Here is a 23,290-nt window from a genome sequence, read left to right as displayed (position 1 = left end):
CCGGAAGCTGTGAAGGTGACCTTATTTGAAAGGAGTTTTTGCAGATGTCATTAAGTTAAGGGTCTCAAGATACAATCATCCTGGATTATCCAGATGGTTCCTGAATCCAGAGATGAGTATTCTTCTAAGAGACGAAAGGGGAGAAGGAGGGGCAGGTGGAGGCAGAGGTTGGAATCTTAGAGCCCTAAGCCAAGGAGGCCTGGAGCCACCAGAAGCAGAATGAGGCAAGGAAGCATTCTTTCCTAGAGTCTAGGGAGGGGGCATGGCTCAGCCAACACCTTGATTTCAGACTTCCAGCCTCCAGAACTGGGAGACAATACATCCCTCCTGTTGTAAGCCACCAAATGTGGTCATTTGTCATGGGCAGCTCTAGGAAACTAATGCGAAGAGGATGCTGGTTTAATGATTTTGTAAAGGGAAAACTTCTTGAGTGGCAGAGGGATAAATTCTTTTGTTCTGTGAATTGCTCGAAGCCCCCCCTCCAGGGCTGGGCAGCATCTCTTAGGTAGCGTGTTACTCCTCCCCCCTCCCCACTCCCCCACCCTGCTCTGACCCCCACCTCAGTCCCCGCCATCTCCCCCCACCTCAACTTCTTGGTTCTGCTTCTGCCAAACTCTCTGCTGGAAAGTTCCCAGTTCTCTCCCGTCAGCAAATTTCCAATTCTCTGGACAATCTCTTCTTTCAGTGGGACTGTGGGCTTTGATCCATCCACTGCCATGGCACTTACCTCTTCAGATGGCCAAGACGGAGGTCCCAAGTTCAAAACGTACAAGCATTCTGGGTGCATGGAAACAACGCCACAATAGGGCGAGAACATAGCTGAATGTCCGGAAGGAGGTATGAAGTGGTGACCAGATGCTCTGCCCAAAGGGGGCAGTTTCTACTTAGCCCCAGGAAATTATTGCCACAAAGCATGGAGAAAACTAGTGTGGCCAGATCTGAGTTTTTAAAAGAAGCTGGGAATCTGGACTTTTCAGTCAATCCCCTGATTTTTAGATAAGGTAACTAATTCAGAGTGAGAGACAAAACCAAACCTCAAAACAAGCAAAAAAAAAATGTGTGTGTGTGTGTGTGTGTGTGTGTGCATGCTCGCACGTGGATACCAAACAGAAACATATCCATAGGTCCCACTCACCTATGTATTCCATTTTGTTAGGGGAACCTCTGCCTTAGGATGTAGAGGTGGTGGGTAGGGTTACTGCATACATTTCTTGCATCTTCTGGGGCTCTTTACACGTCCCAAACGCTAAGAAACGAAGTGTCGTCAAAGGTTTCCCAGGTCGCTAATGCTTTGCCAAGTCTGCCTTGTGGAATTTAACGACACAGAGACACTTTAACATGTTAAATATTTTATTCACATTGTTTACAAACTATATCCACCTGGAAAACACGTGAATCCAAAAATAGATTATTTTACAGTAATTCACATTTTTTTAAAACACGTTGCTTTTGAAGTTAAACTCTACGCATGGAGGTCCTCAGCCTGTATCCTGTTTCAGTGCCTTGTCACATGGAAATCCCTGCTCGGGTGGAGCAGCAGTCCTAGGGGCAGGCCACCTCATTGTAGGTCACTAATGGCTCCCCCCCACCCCCCCCCCCCTCGCCCCGTGAGTAATGAGAAGATGTCAGTGCAGACTCAAACCTGTGAACATTTACTGGTATAAATTCACTCTCGCTACTTTTGTCAAGGAAATGTGTTTTAGAGCTTGAGTACATGCCAGGAAGACAAAACAAAAGAGGCTTATACATTTAATCGGCCATTACAGAGTGGTCAGGGCACTGCCGGGTCTATAAAGGTTTAACGCCTTGGCCACTGACGGAATCGACGAGTTACAATTTTGTGGCACTGACAGCTGGAATCAGAAACAGCGGTGATTGGGAAATCGGTACAAGTATCTGTTGATTAACTTGGCTGCCCCCCGCCAGGAGGGGAAGAAGGGGAATAAACTCAGCAGGAGTAAATAATGTGCCTAATTTTAAGGGTGTTGCTCTAGAAAGATGGCCATGGGAGTTTTGCTGAGCGGCCCAAGAGATGCTCTGGTTCAGAAACTTACTATTAACCCATGCTAAATCCAGTCACGTCCCAGCTTGATGGATTAGCTCCTTTATTAATTAAGAAACTTTTCTATGGCATTTGACGTGAACGACTTAAAATCTACAGTATGTTTGTCTCACCCACGTCTCACCCCCTCCCACTATACTAACTGCTTTTCCTTTGTGAGCTGCCACAGTTAAAAATGTGAAAACTTCTGAGCCTTTCGAACGGGAGCACCGGACGAGTCTCCAGTGGCAGAACTGGATCCTTTCCTCCGAGCAGCACCAATAGCATGGGCTATTGTGTGTCTGCAATTCTTGATTCGGGAAGTAATGTTTCATCAAGGTACTGCGAAAGATCACCCCCTCCTCCCCCTTGGGTAAGGCAAAAAAAAAAAAAAAAGGAATTTCTTAAGAGCTGCTGCCGCTGTCCCCACGCAGGTGACAACAACTCTGAATCCAGATGTAAGCTGACAGGTGGAGAAATTTTATCAGCACATTTGCAGGTTGACAACAACAAAAAGACTTTGCAATGTCTCTGGTGATCCGATTGTTTTAGAAGACAGAGATCCGTGAAACCGAGCAGATCATAGCTTGTCTTCCTGCCACCCGTGTGCATTTTTGCCAAATTTGTACACTAGCCTCCGGTCGACTCGTTCCAGAATTCCCGTTTTGTAGTAGTACCTGAGAAGGGCAAGCAGAAGACGAATGTGGGGAGGTTCGCACCCCCCGGAAAACAACAGAATACAAACCCTGTCCTTCATTCCTCTTAGGTGAGCAGGCTGGTCTTTGGTTACCCTGGTATTTTCACACCCTGCTATCAGCTTACACTTAAACCTTTCCCAGACATCTTGAAGACTGAGCCTCCCCACTCTCAGTTCAAAGCGCGTTTTGTGTGTGTATGTGTGGGATGGCCTGCACTCAGCATGATCCCCGGGGCCACTGCCAAGAATGCGAAGGACGGCGTGTCCATTTACAAACCATAATCCCACCTGTAACTAAGAACCACAGTGTTGTCTCATGACCTTTCGATTATCAAGGAAGGAGCTGCAAACACAGTTTAATCCTCTGTGGCTGGCCATTTTGTATAACTCTGCCCGAAGGCTCATGGCATTTCATGCTCTCAACTTACCTCAGGGCTCTGCTCAACTTTTCATACGTCATTCTGTCATTTTTCTTCCTTTGTCCCCACATCTTTGCCAGGGCTTCTGATTTTACCACCCGAAAAATACCTTGTTCCCTATCTTCCCATTCCAGAATGCCACAGTTTTCTTCAGGAGATAGAAGCAGGTCTCGCACAAATTCCCATAGATGAGAACTTTGGAGGCCTTTTGAGAAGGAAAAAAAAAAAGTTACTTAAAAATTTTTTAAGGGGCACGTAGGTGGCTCCGTTGGTTGAGTGTCCGACCCCTGATCTCAGCTCAGGTCATGATCCCAGGGTTGTGGGATTGAGCCCCATGTCGGACTCTGTGCTGACAGCACGGGGCCTGCTTGGAGCCTCTCTTTCCCTCTCGATCTCTCTGGCCCTCCGCCCCGCTCATTCTTTTCCTCTCTCTCTCTCAAAATAAATAAATAAACTTAATTTTTTTTAAAAAAATTCTAAGAGAAGTATACAACTTCTCATTAATTTATGAGAATAGCTGCTTCTTTTATGGGGTTATTTTCCATCGTTATGACCCAGTGCTCCACTTGGAACCTGACTGAGCCATGAAATGTCTGTCTTCTATGAAAGCAATCAGAAAACACACATACGGGGACGCCAAATTTATACTGACTAGAAACACCATGGCTCACACACTGTCCTCGCTTCGTGGAGCTATGCACTAATTCTTAGGAATTAATTAAATGACAGTCAAATGGGCCGACAGGCATTATGGTTGTACTCAAATCCCATAACCCTACCTCTCTGGGCAGACCAATCCTACAATTTTGTTTTTCATGAAAAGCTGGTATTTCTCTTGTTTTCTTAACCACTTAACCACACTTTTCCATTGTGGTTAAGACTGTCTGGAGAGTCCAACCACCTGGGTTTGGGTCCTGAATTCACCTGTTCTAGCTCTGTAATCGTGATCTCTCTAGTTATCTGTGAAATGGGATAAGAGTACCTACCTCCGAGCAGACGTTGGAGGATTATGATTTAATACAGAGTTAGTTCTGCACTGGGTAGATTTTAGGGCCGGGAAAGGCTAACAGAACTGCCAACACCTGGTGTTTTCTCTACTATTGTCCATGAGTACTTCAGAGAGAAAACTCCCCAATAGACCAGGAGAAATAGACCCTTATTCAGAAATTCACCACGGTTAGAAAATTTCTTTCCTTCCTCATTTTAATTCTTGTAACACGATGTCTAAGTGAAAAGCAATGTGATTTTGATGCCATAAAAGTCAACTTTTCTGGTACCTTCTTCGGGAAACAACTGGTCCCATTCAAACATTTCAATTTGAAAGTGTATTAGAGTGCTTGTCTCATGAGTGGTTATAGGAAATTAGAAATGAGAAATGGCATCTCTACACTTACTCGTTCGACTATGACTGTGACAGTCTTGACTTTTGGTGCCACTGGTTTTCAAACAGTTGGAATCGGCATCTGAAATAGAATGATTTGTAGCAGGAGAAGTCACTCAGAGCTTAAATCACACCAAAATGAGCAACTCTTAACTGGCTGCCTTTGTGGCAGCCAAGGCGCTTTGGGGGTACGTAGTAGGTGCGAGGTGTTTGCCTGCAGGAAGCGTTTGTATGCTGACCCGCTGGGTGCCAGGTTCTGGGCTCTGTGCTGGGAACAGGAGAGAATGAGACAGACCTGGTCCCTGTGCAGGTGGAATTTAAGGACCCACAGGCAAGGCAACACACGAGTCAAACGAACAATCCACCTATTTAAGGTGTTGGGAAGGAAGCAAGACATCAGATAGAGAACAAATGGGGGGGGGGAGTGCCCACTTTAGGTGGGGTGGCCAGGGAGGGCCTCCTGTGCAGGAGGGATCTGCGCAGATGTGAGGAGGTGCGAGAGTGTTCCGGAGGGAGGGAGCAGCATGTGCAGAGACAAGCATGCAGAGAGAACCAGTGAGGCAGGCATCTGTGCCCAGGGGAGGGGCAGACAAGGATGCTGGGGAAGCCGGCTGCTGGCGGAGCCCATAGGGCCTTCCTTACAGGCCATAGTAAGGACTCGGGGTTTTATTCAAAGAGTAAAGTGAAGACTTTGGAGTTTGACAAGATCCACATTTAAAACTTTTTTTTTTATAAATGTTTTTTAACGTTTATTTTTGAGACAGAGAGAGACAGAGCACGAACGGGGGAGAGGCAGGGAGAGAGGGAGACACAGAATCGGAAGCAGGCTCCAGGCTCTGAGCCATCAGCCCAGAGCCCGACGCGGGGCTCGAACTCACAGATCGTGACCTGAGGTGACGTCGGACGCTTAACCGACTGAGCCACCCAGGCGCCCCAAGATCCACATTTTAAGAAAATTTCTCTGACTCGGGTGTGCAGAACAGACTGGAAGGGACACTAGCAGGAGCAGAGAGAGACCAGAGCTGATGAATAGCATAAAGCAAGGCAGGAACTCAATACAGAGCTCAATTAGAACTCATGCTGTAAGTAACCGCTTGAGACCCTCGCACAGCATCGTTTCAAAGTAGTATATGGTTTACGGAAAAATGAAACAGGTGGTACCAGATCTCACCCACCCACCCCCTGCCGCTCCCCTTGGTCACTTTGCTCCAGCCACACCGGCTTCCTGGCTCTTTCTGAAACTCACGTGCACATTCTACCCCAGGGTCTTTGCACTTGCCCTCCCTCTGCCCTGAGTGCTCTTTCCTTAGATATCCGTGGTTCGGGCCCTCCTCTCCATCTTTGCTCAAAGTCACCATCTCGGTGGAATCACACACACTCAACCCTACTCAGCATCCTGTATCCACAATCCCTTATTTTATTTTACTTTTTTTTTTTTGGCCTTAATATTTATCACCATCGAACCTGATCTTTTATTTAGATCTTTTATTTAGAACATCTTTTATTTAGTTCATGCTCTATTCCCATCAGAAGTCAGGGATTTGTGTCTCCAGATGTATTGTCCCCCCGACACCCAGCCCAGGGCCTGGAGTATGATAGATACTCAGTAGGTAGTACTGAGCAACCACTATACCACATGCCATTCTGTACTAAGCATGTGTACTGTGAGTCTAGTAGGTATACTACGCTATAATCACTGGATGAAAGGGTAAGTATGTTGTCAAGGAAAGGAATGGTGTCCTGTGTACCACACTGGTGACCAGGTCAATCTGTCTCAGTGCTACTGGGTCATGTCTCTCCCTGGCTTACCATCCTGCAGCAGCCTCCTCTTGTCTCCAGGATGAAGCCTGCCACGTTAGTCAGGCCTTTCACAAACCCAGCTCTCTAGCCTTCTGTCTTGCTGCTTCCCAACTTCTTCCCTGCTCTTGAGTTAGATAGTCCCAATGCAAATCGGCTTTCTCCTGCCTCAGGGCCTTTGCATAGCTCCCTGCTCCCCACTTCCACCAAACCCACTCTGGCTCTCCAGACCTCTTCAGGAAGTCTTCTCTGAACTTACCCCTGGGTCAGGTCCCCTCTCTGTCTCCTAGCGACTGTGCGTGCCTTAGTATCACAGCAGTGGTTATCTTGTCTCTTTTCTGCTCTACCGTGGAACGCTTGCTAAATGCCAAGTGCTTGTTAAGTGCTTCACGCAAACTATCTGATTTAATTACTGCAACCACCTTGTGTGGTACGGTTGCTATGTCCACTTTATGGAGGAAGAAATGGAAGCCCAGAGAGCTGAAGGATTTCATCCCGAGCGGTGGAGGCAGGACTTGAACCCAGGGCAGTTCCGTTCCAAAGCTGATGTTCAGAGCTATTACTCTAGCCTGTCTTTCATTGTAAGTGTTTGACAGACGTTTCCCGACTATGAGCTAAGCTTGTTGAGCGTGTGCTGTGGCCGGGTACTCACCTCACCCACGCTCGTGGTGACCGTCTGTTCCTATCCCCACGTGACACGGAAATAAACCGCGGCGCAGGGGACTCGGGGAGCACACTGCAGGTCATTGGCTCGTTTGTTCGCGAGTAGTGAGCCACCGCACGCCCACGCCACGAGGTGCTGGAGGCACGGCCCAAAAGAGGTCCAAGTCTCTCCTCTGAGACCTCCGAGTGGGTAGCAACATCTCACCAACAAGCCAATATGGACCATTTTGGCCGGTGATAAATGCTGGGAATATTGAAACGGGGCAGGGGCAGGGAAAGCGGCGCCCCGGATGGTAGGGGGGCGGGGCACGGGGCAGGTCACGTGCCTGGCCAGCGCCGGAGCAGGCCGACCTCAGAGCCCTAAGCTCCAGCAGCCCCAGTGCATGTCCACTGGAGCAAACAATGAGGTGCACGCATGCCTTCAGCCTTCAGGGTCCCTGGGCCTCTTCACCCTTTCAGATACTACAGCCTGGAATTGCACTGATGTGGAAAAACAGGCCCACGCACACGGGCAGGTATGTGCAAACCACAAGTGAATGCCCGGGCGAGGTCAGCGGAGAACGGGGACAGCTGCCAGGTGGAGAGACGTGAAAGCAGGTGAGCAGGACAGACAGCTGGCCGACTGCGACAAGAAAGACCGCTGCCCTTCTGTCCCCTCGGACGCCATGCTGCATGCACAGCGTCCCCCACGGGGCAGACCTGTTGTTGGGTTAATTTAATCTTTTAAGAAGAGAGAAAGCAACTGGAGTGGTGAAAATAGACGAAGGTGAATTACTAACCGGTGAAGAGACAATAAGCTTTCGCTGAAATGCCAAAACGGCAAGAAGAGGGAGGGGAAAAGTCGGCCTTTTAATTTTTATAATTTCTTCCATGTGTTGCAGATGAGGGGTATTCGACTGGCTGGGGTGAACACAGGATAGGTCAGTGTGAAACGGGGTTATGTGGACTGTGGGAGCCTCTCCTTGTGGGTCTTGCCAGACATAACTCTGTTTTGTCTGCCCCCAGTCCTCACTGGTGGCTTTGAAGCCACTCACGGGTCCCCTAGACTGGAGGCCTGGCTTGGCAGAGTGGCAGTGGGGGGCCATGGGGGCAGAGGCGCTGTGGCCATCAATGAGATGGCCAGGCAGAGGCAGGTTTCCAAGTCAAAGCCTCCACTGATGCCAGCCGGAGGCCACAGCGCCCCCACGAACCCGCTGTATTTCTTTGCCAGTGGTATTCTGGGGGACACTTCTCCCTGTCTCAGAACTATCTTTATCTCGAATGTGTCCCCGCAGCTAGGCTGTGCCAGTGTGGGGTGACTGGGGCGTGGCCTCAGTTCTCTGCTGTCTCTGGGATTTGGAAAGGTTCGGTTGCCTTGAGGCTGGAGACTGCTAAAATGTGGCCAAAGGATATATTCTCAGTCCTTGACTGAAGTCCAGAAGCCAATATGGGGCAGGAGAGGCAGAGTTTCCAAAAGCAGCTCATCACATCCCCACGATGTGAGCAGTGCCACAGAGCCCAGTCTCTGTGTCAGGAGGAGAGGCTCTGAGCCTAGAACCCAGGCCTTCAGGCTTTGTTTTCTGGCGTTTCTGCAGTGGGGGTGGGAGGGGCTGGGGCGTGTCACTTGGGCCAGTCCAACAGTTTCAGAGCTTGTTGGGCCTGGGTCCCTTCAGCAGGTACTAAGTTGAAAATCATCTCGTTCTCTGGATCACTGCAGAGCTGGGCCCAGACCCAGAAGATTCTTGAGCCTTGGGTCTCAGCTGAGGGGGCAACAGAATGAAGAGAAGGGTCTAGGCGCTTGTGCTCGTGTGCATGTATGCGTGTGTGTGTGTGTGTGTGTGTGTGTGTGTGTGTGTGTGTGTGTGTTTGGTGAATGGCATAGCGTATACAAGAACAGACTTGGAGAAAATGAATTGGAATCCCATCTTATTTGCAAGTTATTGCTCTTCTGATTTCCTCAGGTGTGAATGGGAGTAACAAAGCCACCTGTTGGAGTTTTAATGAAGATTAAATGGGCTAAAGTATGTGCAATACTCTTCCTGGCACCGCTCTGGGCACGTGTTTCACGGATGCCAATGAGTGATGTTAATCTTCACCGAAGACTCATGGGAACGTTACCTGAAGCCTCCGGGATGCCAGTTGTCTTGGTTGGCCAAGGCCTTGGCCTCTGGCTGGCACAACTCATTTCTGGGGTGGATGGTGTCTAAGATCGTGAAACATCACCTGGGCGGTGGGCATCATGATCATATGTCCTGGACTTTCTAGAACAGGCTCCTTATATGATCTGTTCCTACTAAACTGTACATTAGGGTTTCTGTTTGGGGAAATCTGTGAGAGAGCCAGGGGCCCAGGGGGAAGGCTGTGGTTTCCTGGCTGTAGCCGTGGAGGCTGCAACTCAGCAAAGCTGTGGTGCTCATTTTTGGGTGTACTCACCAGACCACATGACCCTGAGTTCAGTCTAGAACTTGTGCCGCTGATTGCAGCAGGCTGGGCAGGGCATGCACTGGGAGCGCTTGTCTCCATGGGTGCGTGTGCCAGAGAAGCCAGCTCAGAGTCCTTGTCTTATCACCACCTCTGCCTCCAGAAACTTCTCTCTGTCCCTCCCGTCACCTGGTCTGGGCCACCATCACCATCACTCTCCTCCTGGACAGTAGCCTCCTGGCTGTCCTCCTTCCTGACCTAGACACCACAGTCTGGGGGATCTTCTTAAAATGCAGATGGGATCTTACTGTTTCCTGCATTAGTGGCTTTCCAGCCTGCTCAGAATGACACCCAGACTCAAGAGCTGTACATGACCTGCCTCTGCCCTGCTCTTGGCCTCGGCTCCCACTCCTCCCTCTGCTGATGTGGCCAATGATCTACCAAGGTGCTGTCCAAGAGAACTTATCATGGTGACAGGAAGCTGAGCAGTCCTATGTGGTAGCCACTAGCTACCTGTGGCTATGGAGCACTTGGAATGTGGCCAGTGTGACTCAGCAGCTGAATTTTAACTTTATTTAATTTTATTTAAATTTAATAGCCACCTGTGGCTAGTGGTTACCATATTGAGCCTCCTAGTGTGAGAGTTTCTAGCCTTTTTTTGATTCTTCCTCAAGGGCTCCAAAATTGATCCTGCCCCAGGGCCTTTGCACTTGCCACTCATTCCCTGGACCCTTTTCTTCCTTCTTTTCCTGGCTAACTTTCATCCTTTAGGTTTAATTTAAAATATTTCTTCTTCCAGGAAGTCTTCCCTGGTCCCTAATTTAAATGCAATCTTTCCTCCATCACACACACAGCACCCTATCTTTTTCCTTTGCGATATCGTCATACTTAGTCATCACATATTTATTATGGGGATTATTTGTTTAATGTCTCTCTCCCTCTCTTGCTTTATGAAGGCAAGACCAAAGTTATCCTCATCAGTGCAGCCATGGCACATAGTAAGTGCCTGGGCCTGGCTCATAGTAGGTGTTCAATAAATATTTGTTGAATGAATGAATGAAAAGGGAAATAAAAGGGGTGCCTGGGGGATTAAATTAAAAAAACTTAAAAATTTAAAAAAAAAAAGGGAAAGAAAGGAATGGGTAGGAGATTAGGGGTTAAGGGCTTCAGATTTAGACACACCTGGGCTGCTCATCTTCCTAAACTTTAACCTCTAAGCTTTAGTTCCTATGTGGTACTAGGTCTTGTCTTACAGAGTTATTGAGAAGATTACCTAAAACAATGTCTATAAAGATTCTAGCACAGGGCCCAGCTCTTTGTAAGCACTCAGTAAATGCTAACTGCCATTGTTATTATTATAGCAATGACTCTAATTGGGGCTAGTTGTATACTCATGTAACAACTTCTTCTAAAGAACTTACCACATGCTATCTCTTCCTAGCTGTGAGGAAGGCAGGTTTGCAAAAAGACACCCATTTATAGGTAGAGACACTGACCCCTGAGAAAGGGTCAGGCAGGTCAGACTCATTGCTGCTTAGGAATACAGCAGGTGCCTGTCCCTGGGCCTCAGTGGGCTCATTTCTTCCAGGGGCTTCTCCTGGCCTGGGCTGGGTGGGGACAGCTGGGTTTGCACCCTGCAGACTGCTGCGGAAGGGTTCTAGTGGAGCTGGGAAGCTCCATGGGAGCTTTGTTCCCAGACAGGGATGAGGCTATGCTCTGAGGCCTGAATGCAGGGATGCCTCATGGAAGGCAGACCTGCTCTTGTGAGGTCCACTGGGGTCCATGGGGGCACCTCGGGCCTCTGTAAGCCTACAGAATGTGGTTCATGGATGCAGCTATTCCTGCACTAAAACTCTGAATGAAAAAACCCTTCATGGGGCGCCTGGGTGGCTCAGTCGGTTAAGTGCCCGACTTCGGCTCAGGTTATGATCTCGCAGTTCGTGGGTTCAAGTCCTGCATCAGGCTCTGTGCTGACAGCGCAGAGCCTGGAGCCTGCTTCGGATTCTGTGTCTCCCTCTCTCTCTGCCCCATCCCCACTCATGCTGTGTCTCTCTCTGTCTTAAAAATAAATAAAACATTAAAAAATTAAAAAGAAAGCTCCAAAGTTCCCTTTCCTAAACCTCCGTCTGCAAAAGTGAAACTGTGAGGGTTAATTTTCAGAATCAATAGGGCTCTTGTAGGTCCTCCATCCCCTTGTAATTGAAAACTGCTTAGTGAGCTCAGATCTTGAGAGACATTTGCAGCTACAAGGCCCCCATGGCTAGTAATTATGATGATTATTGCTCACAGATACCAGTGTTTGGAGCGTCCACGTCGCTGGCATCTGCCAGCCACTTCATGTGCACTATTTCTCCAACTCACCATGACCTGGCGAGGGCCACTCCATTTTACAGATAGGGACACTGAGGCTGGGGAGGGCAAGGAATCCATAAATCCAAGCCCCGTGCTCTGCCTACCACATTTCTCCCTGCTGTCTTCTCCTGGTCTGTGACCGTTTCTAGGTCATCAGCTTTTCAACGTGGTCACAAAAGGCCCATCAAGCCCCCGTGCCCAACAGCAGCCTCAGCACAGCCTTGGGCAGCTTGAACTTGGTTACTTACAGTCTTTGATGGCAGCCTTGGTCTCTTCTGTGTCATTAAAGAAGGAGTAACCTAGGAAAGAAAAAGAAGTCCACAAACCGCACCGTGATCCTGGGTTCCCTGGCCAGGAGAGGGGGTGCGGGGAGAAGGGGGGACAGCTGTCCTCTCTGTGGGGTAGTTTTATTTCAGAAAGAATCTTGGAGACCACCTGGCGCTAATTGGGCCACCCTGAAGCCATCCTTGGGAGATGACAGTCTCCTGGTTTTTAAAGGCCTCCTGGAGAGGGCCCCAGGGCCATGCATTCCAGCAGCCTCTAGGATTTTCCAAGCGGGCCTGGACTCTGAGCTGGACCTTGTCACTGACCCCAGTGGGACCTTGCCAGTCACTCAGTCTCCAGGCTCGTGTTCCTCGCTGGCCACAGGTGACAAAACTACCTCTGAGTCTCCCTTCCACTCTCAGGGTCTGTGGTCTATGATGTAGCCTCTAATCCTCTGGGGATTTAAATGCCTGCTACGTGCTGGTCACAGGGGAAAATGGATGCAGGAGGCCCAAAGAAGTGCAAGGCCCGCTAAGAGGCTTTAACAAGGATTTGGGGGGCCATGTTGGGGCCTTGGTTTGCTCCTCTGAAGCATGCGGTGAGTTGGGGGTGAATTCGGAGTTTCCAATCAAGTTACCATGTAGCAGTACAGGAAAAAGGACACCTCTGTCCTAGCTTGGTGGCCAGTGAGCACCAACTTCCACTGACTCAGGAGGCCGGGACAGGGCACATTTGGGACTGTTTATTCCTAGCCCCATTTTCTGATGGGTTCTGCTCGGCCGGGACACCTCGGTCCGCTCTGCCCACAGGGCCACCAGAGCACAGGATAGAGGATTAACCGATGAGGGACCCACTCCACCTCCACTGTGGCCCCCGCACTCCTAGCTGACCTCATCTTCCAGCAGCCAGCGTCCCCGGTTTTCCAGGCCCTTAAATCTTACCGAGATACCTCCGAACCGGACAGCACGCTGGGTCCTACGCTGCCCTGTAGCTCCTCCCGCTGTCAAAACTTACTTGTTTTGTGTCCTATTCTTTTTTTTCTCAAAAAAATTTTTTTTTAGTGTTTATTTTTGAGAGAGAGACAGAGCGCGAGCAGGGGAGGGACAGAAAGAGAGAGGGAGACACAGAATCAAAAGCAGGCTCCAGGCTCAGAGCTGTCAGCACAGAGCCCAATGGGAGGCTTGAACTCACAAACCAGGAGATCATGACCTGAGCCGAAGTTGGACGTTTAACCGACCGAACCACCCAGGCGGCCCTTCTGTGTCCTATTCTGCCAGAGTCCTAACCTATGCAGTAATAGAAGGCCTAAACTAGATAATAACCAGATCACCATATAATTAATTTATTATCCAAATGCAGGCACTTTTGAGAATGAAAGACAGTGCCTGTAACAACTATTCTGGGATAATGGGTGAAAACGATGTGTCCCAGGCAAATTGGGCCACTGTAAAGTCTGGTCACAATACGTGTACTTCAGTTCACAATACACAGCACACATTCCTGCTTGAAGAACATTGCTGGCCTGAAATTCCCCCGTTAGAGTTGGCTTTGTGACTCCAGGGATTCCTCAGAATAAGAAGGAGCCAAATATGGTCTGTTTGAAAAACAATTGTTTTGGGCTTGTTTTCCACCGACCCTGAGGCGATGGCACCAGGAATAGGGATTTGGGGTTGTAACAAGTGTCAGGGAAGGGAGGTACTCATGCGAAGAGACCCCAGCACAGTGGCTGCTGGGGGCCTGGGGACAAACTTGATGGACATGATGTTTGGCTAAGGCCGGCAATGCCAAGCTGCATCCTCTTCCAGGATGGGACACCTCCCTCTCTGTGGCCCAGGGGTTCTCATGCAAAGAGGTTCCCTCAGAAGGTGCTGGAGCCTGGAGCTCTACTCTGAGCTGCTGTGATTTACTCAGACTTTCCCCTTTTCAGGGAGGGCCCACTCTACGCCCAGACCACTGCTCCTGGCAGGGCACTGTCACTGGCTAAAGAAGCCAGGACTGGACAATGGACAGCAGGTCTCTTTGTCCCTTCCCTGCTCCCGATGGGTCGTGGCTCCCAGGACAGAAGCTGAGCAGTGCCCCAGGGCCAACATCTATAGCTTGCCTGCCCTCAGGCACTCATGATTGGGGAGAGCAAGGGGAAAGCAAAGAATTCTTAGAGTTGGAAGGTCTTCTGTGGTTTTCTGCCCAGACAGGAATCCCTGCCCCAGCACCCCCATCGATCAGGGGGCTATTAGACTGCTTGATTATCTCCAGTGATGGGGAGCTTCCTACCTTGAGTATATTCTGAAGCAGTCTTCCCTCAAAAAAGGTGCTAACCTTTAGAAATGTCTTTTCTTAAAATTGAGCTGAAATATGTTTCCTTTATTTTTAAAAATTTCTTCCCCTTGGTTATATGCATAATGACCAAAAAAAAAAAAAAAAAAACCAGCTGCCATTTATTGCATTTACACTTTTTTATGCTGCTCCAGGCAATGTTTCACTGAAACCTGTCACCTGTGAAGGTGTATTATTATCCCAGGGTACAGACGAGGCAGTGGAAATCCAGAGAGGGCAAGCCCTTTGCCAGAGGACCTATGGCTCCAAAGTGTTGGAGTCAGGATTGGAACACAGGTCTTTCTGAACTCAAAGCCTTTGCTTTCTATTGATTTTCCATGAATTAACCCTGTTTGCTGTATGACATCGGAGAAGTCACTTAATAGCTTGGGACCATAGTTCCTTTATCTGTGACGTGGGGATACAGAATTATACGTTCTCAAAAAGAAACCTATCCAGTTTTAAAACACCTGTTCAACATTCCGCTCTTGCGGGGCCTGTTGAAATGTTAAAGAATGCCACTGACGCCACCTTCTGGCTGTTTCTCCTTGACGGTTAGGAAAGTGATCACGAAATGTCAATGAATCGGACTCCTCTGGAAATGGGAAGGGAAAGGTCTAGTTAACTTTCTCTTTCTGCTTAATGAAAAGTCAAGCAGAAACCTCTTCTTCCATGTTTTATGGTTGCAAATCTTAATGAACATAATACAATGTTTTGTTGTATCTGGTTCCTGAATGTCTTTTTAGTTTTTCTTCTCGTATTAAAAAAGCACTCAACTGGGGCGCCTGGGTGGCTCAGTCGGTTGGGCGGCTGACTTCGGCTCAGGTCATGATCTCGCGGTCCGTGAGTTCGAGCCCCGCGTCGGGCTCTGTGCTGACAGCTCAGAGCCTGGAGCCTGTTTCAGATTCTGTGTCTCCCTCTCTCTCTGACCCTCCCCCGTTCATGCTCTGTCTCTCTCTGTCTCAAAAATAAATAAACGTTAAAAAAAAAAAAGCACTCAACTTGCTTCCCCTTAACTTGCTCCCTCTGACCTGCGATCTCTAATACTAGCAAACTAGAATTTGCAGGTATTGAGAGGTTTTGGTGACGGGGATGTTAGTGAACAGAGTTCCAGCGAATGAGATTTTGCCGTGTGAGTCACATCGTGGGGTCATTCGGTCCCAGTCCCGGGCCCCTCCCCTGGAGGCCCGGCCCTCTGGACACTGACCTTGGGAGCGGATGTTCTGGAGGATGAAGTAGAGGTACTCCCCACAGAGGCCGGCCGCCTCGGTGAACTCCTCCTGAGTCATGCTGCACAGCTGCGGGCCGCTGATGTTGAAGTGGCAGAAGGAAATGCAGTTGGCATCCAGCTTGTACTGGTCACAGCAGAACTGGAGCCATTCCCAGACGTGGCGCTTGGTCCAGTACTCGGGGTGGACGGACGTCCAGTAGGAGTCGCAGGCTATGCCAGAAGAGAGGGAAGTGAGGGACAGCCGCCCCCAGGGAAGCCTCTAGAGGGCCCCCGAAGGAGGCTTCGGTTGTGTTAACACCCCCACCCCTCTGCTGTGAGTTAAAAGAGCCTCTGGCTTTGGGGTGCTCTGGGACCCAGGTTACCTACTCCCCTGCAAAAACCAGAAGAGGCTGGATCTTACAGGTGGACGTCGGGGCAGGAGAGAGGATGACGGGTGAGAAACCCAGTCATGGCCTGAGAGTGCCTGGACCTAGTCTCGATGCTTAGAAAGAGGAGAAGTAGCGGAGAAGGGGAGAACAAGGCCCTTCAGTGGTTCGGTTTCAGACAACAGGTTATCAAGAGCACACTCTTTGGGGCCCGACGAGCCCGGGTTCCAACCCTAGTTTGGCTGCTTGCGACTGGGCAGGGTCCATAGACATTCAAGCCTCAGTTTCCTCATCTGTAAAATAGGTATAATATGCCCAACTCACAGGGCTGTGATGCAATTTGGAGTTAACGTATATAGGCTGTGTAGCGCCTAGAAAACTATCAACAATTCAGTGGTTATTAAATGCTGACTGTGTGCCAGACACAATCTGAAGCTGATTTGATTCCCTCTGCTCTTACAGCAGTTGCCAACACTAGCTGTTGGTTTGTGCACTGTTTCTGGTCATCTAGGGCCGAGGGTTCGAGCTGGTGAGACATTGCCCGCGGTCCGACAGAGCTTGGATCACCTTAGTGGTCTCCTCTGGGGAAGAGAGACGTGGGGGAGTTGATTGTATTGTTGCTTCTGTGGTTTTGACGATGCTTTTCTATCCTGAGGCCAGAGCCCCGTCACTCCGTCAGAGGAGCCCCATACAAACCCAGAGAGAAGTGGGCACCATCTTGTCTGGGAGGCTGGGAAGGGGCCATGCTTGGCTTGGAACAGAGACTGGGTGCTCAACAGCTCTGTCCCAATGCCAGGAGGAAAGGGTGGCAGACGAGTGTGGAAAAAGTGAGGAGCAAGGCAGAACGTAGAGGATGGCACAGTGACTGGCTCGGGCTGTGTCGACGACAGAAAGCGTCACTCAGAGTTAGACTCCACAGCAAATGTCAATGAGGCTATTCTGACTCCCTGGTAAATGCTGCATTTGCTGCCATTGTCCCCAGTGAATCTACGGAGCTTCCGATCCAAGGCAAGAGAGATGTTCGCTGCCTGTCAGGAGTCTTGCTCCTTCAGGAGCTCCTCAAGCACCCCTGGTGCGTCAGCTTCTCAAGGGCCTCAAATCCTCCCAAATAGGAATGATCAGGTGACTTCACAGAGGGGGAAACTGAGGCTCCCCCTAAAACTCAGAGCCCTTCCAGAAATCTCTTTCCCTACCGTGGAGTGGATTGAGGGGTGGTCAACTTAAACAATAGATTTGTTTTCATTTAAGTTTGTAATCAGAATTTTATATGCGTGTGGATAAAGGGTCGGTAGTCTGTCAAGATGGTCGAGATCAATGTTGTTGCCTATACCTGGTGCGTGAGGAGAACGAGGAGGCCGCCTCACTTCTTGCTTGCTGGTCGCTGGCTGCGGCCCGCCCACTAGCCCGTGAGGGGCACCTTGGGGCCAATAGGGTCTACTGGGAAAATAGGGCAGCCATTCCCCTGTCTGGTCTGTGCTTTCATCTACTGATTTCTGGCTTGAGTAAACCTCGGGGGCCTTTGACATTCCTGGTATTCTGATGAGGGATGTTTATGAGCCTTGAAATTCTTCCACCCTTGGTCCCTAGCTGAGTCCCCAACGGAGATGGCTATCGGTGTGCAACAGTTGGAGGATACAGTTTATTTCTTTCCGTGGAAAGGTTTCGCCAAGTCTCCATTCCCTCCTCTTTCCACTTCCACCCCCTTGTTATTTTCTTTGGCACGTGAAGAGGGCCATGTTGTTTCTGGACGCTAAAGGGCCTGGAGGATTCGGAGAAATGCTTGGGTGGGGGTGGGCACTGACACGAGGAGGTGTTGCTGGCAGGCTCTGTTCCCCTCAGCTCTCTCCTTTGAAGCTCACCCACAGAGCAGGCTTTGTGTGCGGCTCCCCCTGGAGGAAAGCCAGAGCCAGAGCCAAGCATGGCGGGCTCTCTTTAGGGAAGGCCTTCCCACAGCCCCCGGAGCTGAGAGGAAAATGGCTGTTCTCACTACACAGAGGGCAAAGAGAGTCAGCATAATGGGGTGCTTTCTAGTTGCCGTGTGTTTCCATGGTCCTGTCCTCACTAGAGGGGTGCAGCGATGAGGCTGACAGGGGTGAGGAAGGCCTGCTTCCTCTGGCCCCTCCTCACCCTCTCCCCTGTGGCTTCCTCAGGATTGCTCCTGGGCCGGAACAAGGTCTCCATCTACCGTCTCCTAACTAATTCTTGCTCATCCTCAAGACCACAGCTCACTCCCCCATCTCAGGGAGCCTTCCCACGTCTGCACAGCCCCCTCAGGTGTCCTTCTCAGAAGGATTCATGCCTAACCACCGCCGCCCCCCCACCCCACCCCAAACGTTGAACTCCACATGGCTGGCCAGCTCTGCTTTGCTCACCCTGAGCCAGGAGTGCACGCGGCCTGGCCTACCCCGCTGTGGGTGCTCAGTGAGTGGAACTGACTGGCTGAATGACCAAGGATTATTGTCCCCACTTTATAGTTGAGCAAAAGGAGATTCTGGGAGGCTATGTGACTCTACTAAGGCCATGTGGGTAGTCAGTAAAGGAGTTAGGTCCACATCAACTCTTCCATCTTGCGTCATATCATGCCTCACTGTCCTCGGTTGAGGAGGACAAAGTCGGACACATCTCAAAGACTGACTAAAAAAGATTTGGACGAAGGCATACTGAAGGCATAAACGCACATGATAATTATATACACACACACACACACATATGTGTGTGTGTGTGTGTGTGTGTGTATGGTATGCTATACATAAAAAATTTATGTCTAACGTGTAATATGTAAAATATAAGATAATGTGAAATTTACGTATATATGTATAATATCATACATGTATAAAATTTACTTTAAAAAGGTTTAAAAAATCAGAAAGAGGATGAGAGACTGATGATAACCAGATTTACAATCTTTAGAATGGCACGAAGAAGACTCTTTTGCCACCTGAAAGACATGAACTCAGGGCAGATAAAAGAAAGGGTGGGGCCCCTGGATGGCTCAATCGGTTAAGCGTCTGACTTTGCCCCAGGTCATGATCTCGAGGTTCATGAGTTCCAGCCCCGCGTTGGGCTCTGTGCTGACAGCTCAGGGCCTGGAGCCTGCTTCGGATTTTGTGTCTCCCTCTCTCTCTGTCCCTCCCCCAACTGTGCTCTCTCTCTCCAAAATAAATAAACATTAAATGGTGTGAACTGAAAACAAAAAACAAAAAAATCGTAATGTCAGTTGAATGTCTGACTTCGGCTCAGGTCATGATCTCACAGTTCTTAGGCTTGAGCCCCGCATTGGGGTCTGTGCTGATGGCTCAGAGCCTGGAGCCTGCTTCGGATTCTGTGTCTCCCTCTCTCTCTGCCCCTCCTCTGCTCATGCTTTGTCTCTCTGTCTCTCTCTTTCTCAAAAATAAATAAACATTAAAAAAATTTAAAAATAAATTAAAAGTAAATTTTAAGAAAGGAAAGGGTAATGCACCCACAGAATATATTATCTTTAATAGGTTGTGTTGTCTGGAAATACAAAGCGTTTTTCTCAATGCATCTAGCGTTTATAAAGTAATCAAGACTCTTTGGGGAAGCTGAGCATAAGCCCTTCTGCCTATGTGTGCAAATGACATCTCCTGCCTGGAAGACTTAATCTAAATGTCCACAGGCCACTATTAAACATCAGACTCAGCCAGCAACTTTGAAGTTGGAAGTGGGTCAGGACATTTGTTCAAGGGCCAGCTACGCTGGGAGGAAGAACTGAGCAGCTAAGGGAGTTTTCAGCAATTCTGGTTGTGGTTGGGGGGTAGTTCTCACAAGTGATGCTATAACCTGCGGTATATATAAACTCAGAGGGAAGACTTAACCTTGTAGAGCTGGGCTGACACACTCACTTGCCCACATGGTCAGCAGCGAATGTCCATGGAAGGCACTTAGAAGAGAGGCAGGTGTTTATGTAGTAAGTGCTCATTAAATACCATCCATTTATACTTGTTAGTACTGGGGCTACCCATAGCAACTACTTTGATTGTATTTCCTCAAATACTTCTAATAGGTTCTCTGCGTGTGTCTGTGTGTGTGTGTAGGTCGGCAGCTTTGTTCCTTTCCAGAGACTTGGGTTTATTTTCTTTATGAAAACAAAGGAAGTTATACTGTAAAGCAAGCTAATTTGTCCTTGAATTGCCAGCAGGAGTCAAGCAACCAATGCTGTCCAAAATGTGGGGACACTGTGTGGTTTTGTAAAATGCTTGATGTTCAGGATGCACATGAGACCCATGCTTCCCCACTGGGGTGGAGGGGAAGGGGCTAAATCCCCACAGAGGGTGCCAAGGGTAAGGGGGCCCACATGATTAATGTCTGGGCATCTCCAATGGTAATGCCAGAGAATGGGTCCATTAATCCACTACTTGCATTCTTTGTTATAGACACCTGCTGTCTTCTCAATCTTACGCCAAGTGCTCTTAAAAAAAAAAATCTAGGTGAGTGCCTTTGCCATCTCTTCCACATGAATTGCTGCCCCCAAGCCCTTCCTACATAGAAATTCTGGAGCCAACACTATTCATTATTTTGGAGCCTCACTTAAAGCAAAAATCTAGGTGGGGGGAGATTTTGACTTTTCTTTGCTATGCAACACAATGTGAAATCTGCAGACTGTAAAAATAGTTTGAACTTCGAGCTTTGAGTTATGTTCCCAGACCCTTGTAGGAGAACTTGGTCTTTCTCCTCTGCTGATCGGGGAACTTCGATGAGAAGGTTTGTGAAGCTAAATGAACCTGCCAGCTCCTGGATTCAATCAGACCCTTGTTCCCATCCTCCATTCTAACTGTCCCGTCAACTAACCTGATGTGGAAGGGACCTGAAGAAAAAGACCTGGAAGGGATTTGTGTGGATTAGCTGAGTTTGAGCTGCGGCATGGACCTTCCTGATTTGCAGTCCTGACTCTTCAGCATATTAGCTGTGCAATCCTAACTTCCTAACCTCTCTGGACCCCAGCTTCCTTCTGTAAAACAAGAATAATAATAGTGCCTACCTCTTAGAACGTTTGCTGTGAAAAGGAAAAGAAATGCCTGTAAAGAACTTAGCCCAGTTATCTGGACGGCAGTAAGCCTTCAATGGAAGTCACCTGTAATTTGTTACTATTTTGGGACTGTGTTTGTTCTCAGGGAAATGAGGTCTTCCTTACCAGAGCTTCAGTCTAGGTGAGGAGAAGCAGAACAAAGCAAGCCCAGGGCTCGGCGTGGGGAGGCAGACAGTCTGGGTCAGAGGAGGCCCGAGTTAGACAGCCTGGACCATAATTAGCATGATTTATTAGCATAGGGAGTTGGGAAAGTTTTTTGCCTGGGGCTGCACTGAAGAGAGCCGGTGAGTGGACTGGGTAGCAGGGGGGCACCATCAATTGTGGCTTTGTCACCGAAAGGAAGGACTTTATGAGGGGGGAAGCCTGAAATGATAAATTGTTTCCAGGTTTCCTCCCAGAGATGGTCTAACTCCATCCAAGAGCCCTTCTTAGCATTCCTTCCAAGGCTGTGGAATGATTTAGACCATGAGATGGTGGAATGGGAGGGAAGCCCGGAGCAGCGTAAGAAACTGGATGGGAAAAACACTGGAAGGGCTGGTGGCTATCAACAAAGGGCTGTGGCCTGGGGCATGTGGGGCTAGGAAGGGACAGGGAGCAGCGAGCCCTGAGTGGTCCTGAGGCCACAGCTGCCCAGGAGGCTCAGGTGTGTGCCAGATAGGGTAGCGGTGGTGAGTGCTGAGGTCTGTCTCTAGGGGGTGCTCGTGGGGTTGTGATCACTGCCATGGGCTCATCTCCCACTTTTCAGTGGATTTTGTTTATTTATCTGGTTTTGACTTAGAAATTCTTAGACTCTATTTTGTGTGCGCTCTCAGACTTCTATACCCAGCACATGAATCTTGCTTAGAAAAGCCCACATGGGACCCACATGCCTCTCTCCCTGATCTTCTGTGTATTAATATTCAAAAGGTTTTGCACCTTTTCAGATAAAGTTCTTTCTTTAAATAAAATTTCCCAGGGGTGCCTGGGTAGCTAAGTCAGCTCAGCATCCAACTTCGGCTCAGGTCATGATCTCATGGCTCACGAGTTTGAGCCCCGCGTCAGGCCCTCTGCGGTCAGCACAGAGCCTGCCTCAGTTTCTGTCTCCATCTTTCCCCGCCCCTCCCCAGCTCCTCCTCTCTCTGTGTCAAAAATAAGTAAGAACATCAAAAAAATGTAAATAAAATTTCCCCCGGTGTAACAATAGTTGATGCACGAGTGTTAGGATGTACCAGTTAGCATACCGGACTCTTTGTGCCCTTGGTATCGTCCACACTGTGCCACCAGGTCCTAGATCACATCGCCCATTTTACAAAGTAAACCAAGAAAGTAAGGCACAGAGAGGTGAAATGCCTTTGTCAGGTCACATAGTGAGTAGGCAGCGGAGCCAGCAGTAGGTCGGGTACGTGTACTTCCGCGTCTACACCTGAGGCTTAGTGACCACCGTGCTGTACTGTCTTTAAGGTGCGTGGGGATGGGAGGGGGAGCCAGAGCCTGGCCTTCTCAACTGTCACCTGAGGTCCCTGAGGGACCTCTCAGGAACCCCCAGAACTGCCCCGATCTAGAAACTGCTGCTGCCGACAAAGTATAAACCAGAATCCAGAGCAGAGGGGGTACCGCCTGGTGGTGTGGCGACCCTGCCAAATAGCGGGAGGGTGGCGTGTGGGCGTGTGGGGAGGTTCAGGATGGAGCACCAGAAGCTCAGCGCGGGGCCAGGATACTCCGTGGCTTGTCAGCGCTTGAGCGGGGAAATCTTTCACGAAGTCTCGTATGCTTGTAAAATATATGCAGCACGCCTGCCACGCTTGGATAAAATTGTCCAGTATTTGCAGTCCTTTAGTTTAAGGGGGCAGGAGGGAACGCCAGGGCGAGTGAATGAAACTCTAGGGCATGTTGCAATCTGTGACCATCCACTCCCCACACAGAAGGCGCGCTTCGAAGAGCAGGTCAGACCCTTTGTGGTTAGCGCGGGGAGGGCACAAATTCAGCCGCTGTCTGCTAAAGCCATTTGAAAAGGTTGTGAAAACAGCTGGTTTTCCTGACTGAGCTGATTATTCCTCTCTGCCCTCTTGTAGACATCGTTCGTCCGGCGGGCACACCCTTTCTTTCTCCTTTTCTTTCCCTTTGGTCTCCAAGTATCGAAGCTGTCAAACTCTGAATCGGAACGGATGAGAAGGAGACCTTTGTTGCTTTTGTTCACTGCGAAAACTGAAGAGAGGAGCAGGACCGTGAGGTGTTCCTGGCAACGGCGAGCACCTCCCAAGTGCCTGGCGTTTGACGAAACGCTTTCTATGTGTACTATCCGTCCTGCCAACCCTAAGAGGCAAAGGCCGTTCCAGCTGGG

The 23,290-nt window shown here is 49.3% G+C and overlaps 1 protein-coding gene across 3 annotated transcripts in view; it reads right to left on the bottom strand.

Moving 5' to 3' along the window:
* Positions 1-1,332: 1,332 nt before the first annotated feature.
* Positions 1,333-23,290, bottom strand: part of ELF5 (E74 like ETS transcription factor 5) — a 44,331-nt gene continuing 22,373 nt past the window's right edge. For all 3 annotated transcript variants that reach the window (XM_086677703.1, XM_086677704.1, XM_025928307.2), the window contains exons 3-7: positions 15,535-15,768; positions 11,999-12,049; positions 4,552-4,620; positions 3,167-3,362; positions 1,333-2,718 (exon numbers count right to left, since the gene is read on the bottom strand). In XM_086677703.1, coding sequence (XP_086533829.1) covers positions 2,622-2,718; positions 3,167-3,362; positions 4,552-4,620; positions 11,999-12,049; positions 15,535-15,768 — 647 coding nt within the window. In that variant the 3' untranslated portion in view covers positions 1,333-2,621. The remainder of the gene's footprint in view (positions 2,719-3,166; positions 3,363-4,551; positions 4,621-11,998; positions 12,050-15,534; positions 15,769-23,290) is intronic.

This window comes from Puma concolor, chromosome D1, assembly GCF_028749965.1.
Source record: "Puma concolor isolate L17-30 chromosome D1, mPumCon1.1.hap2, whole genome shotgun sequence".
Taxonomy (NCBI): Eukaryota; Metazoa; Chordata; class Mammalia; order Carnivora; family Felidae; genus Puma; species Puma concolor.
This window is presented reverse-complemented; position numbering and strand designations above follow the sequence as displayed.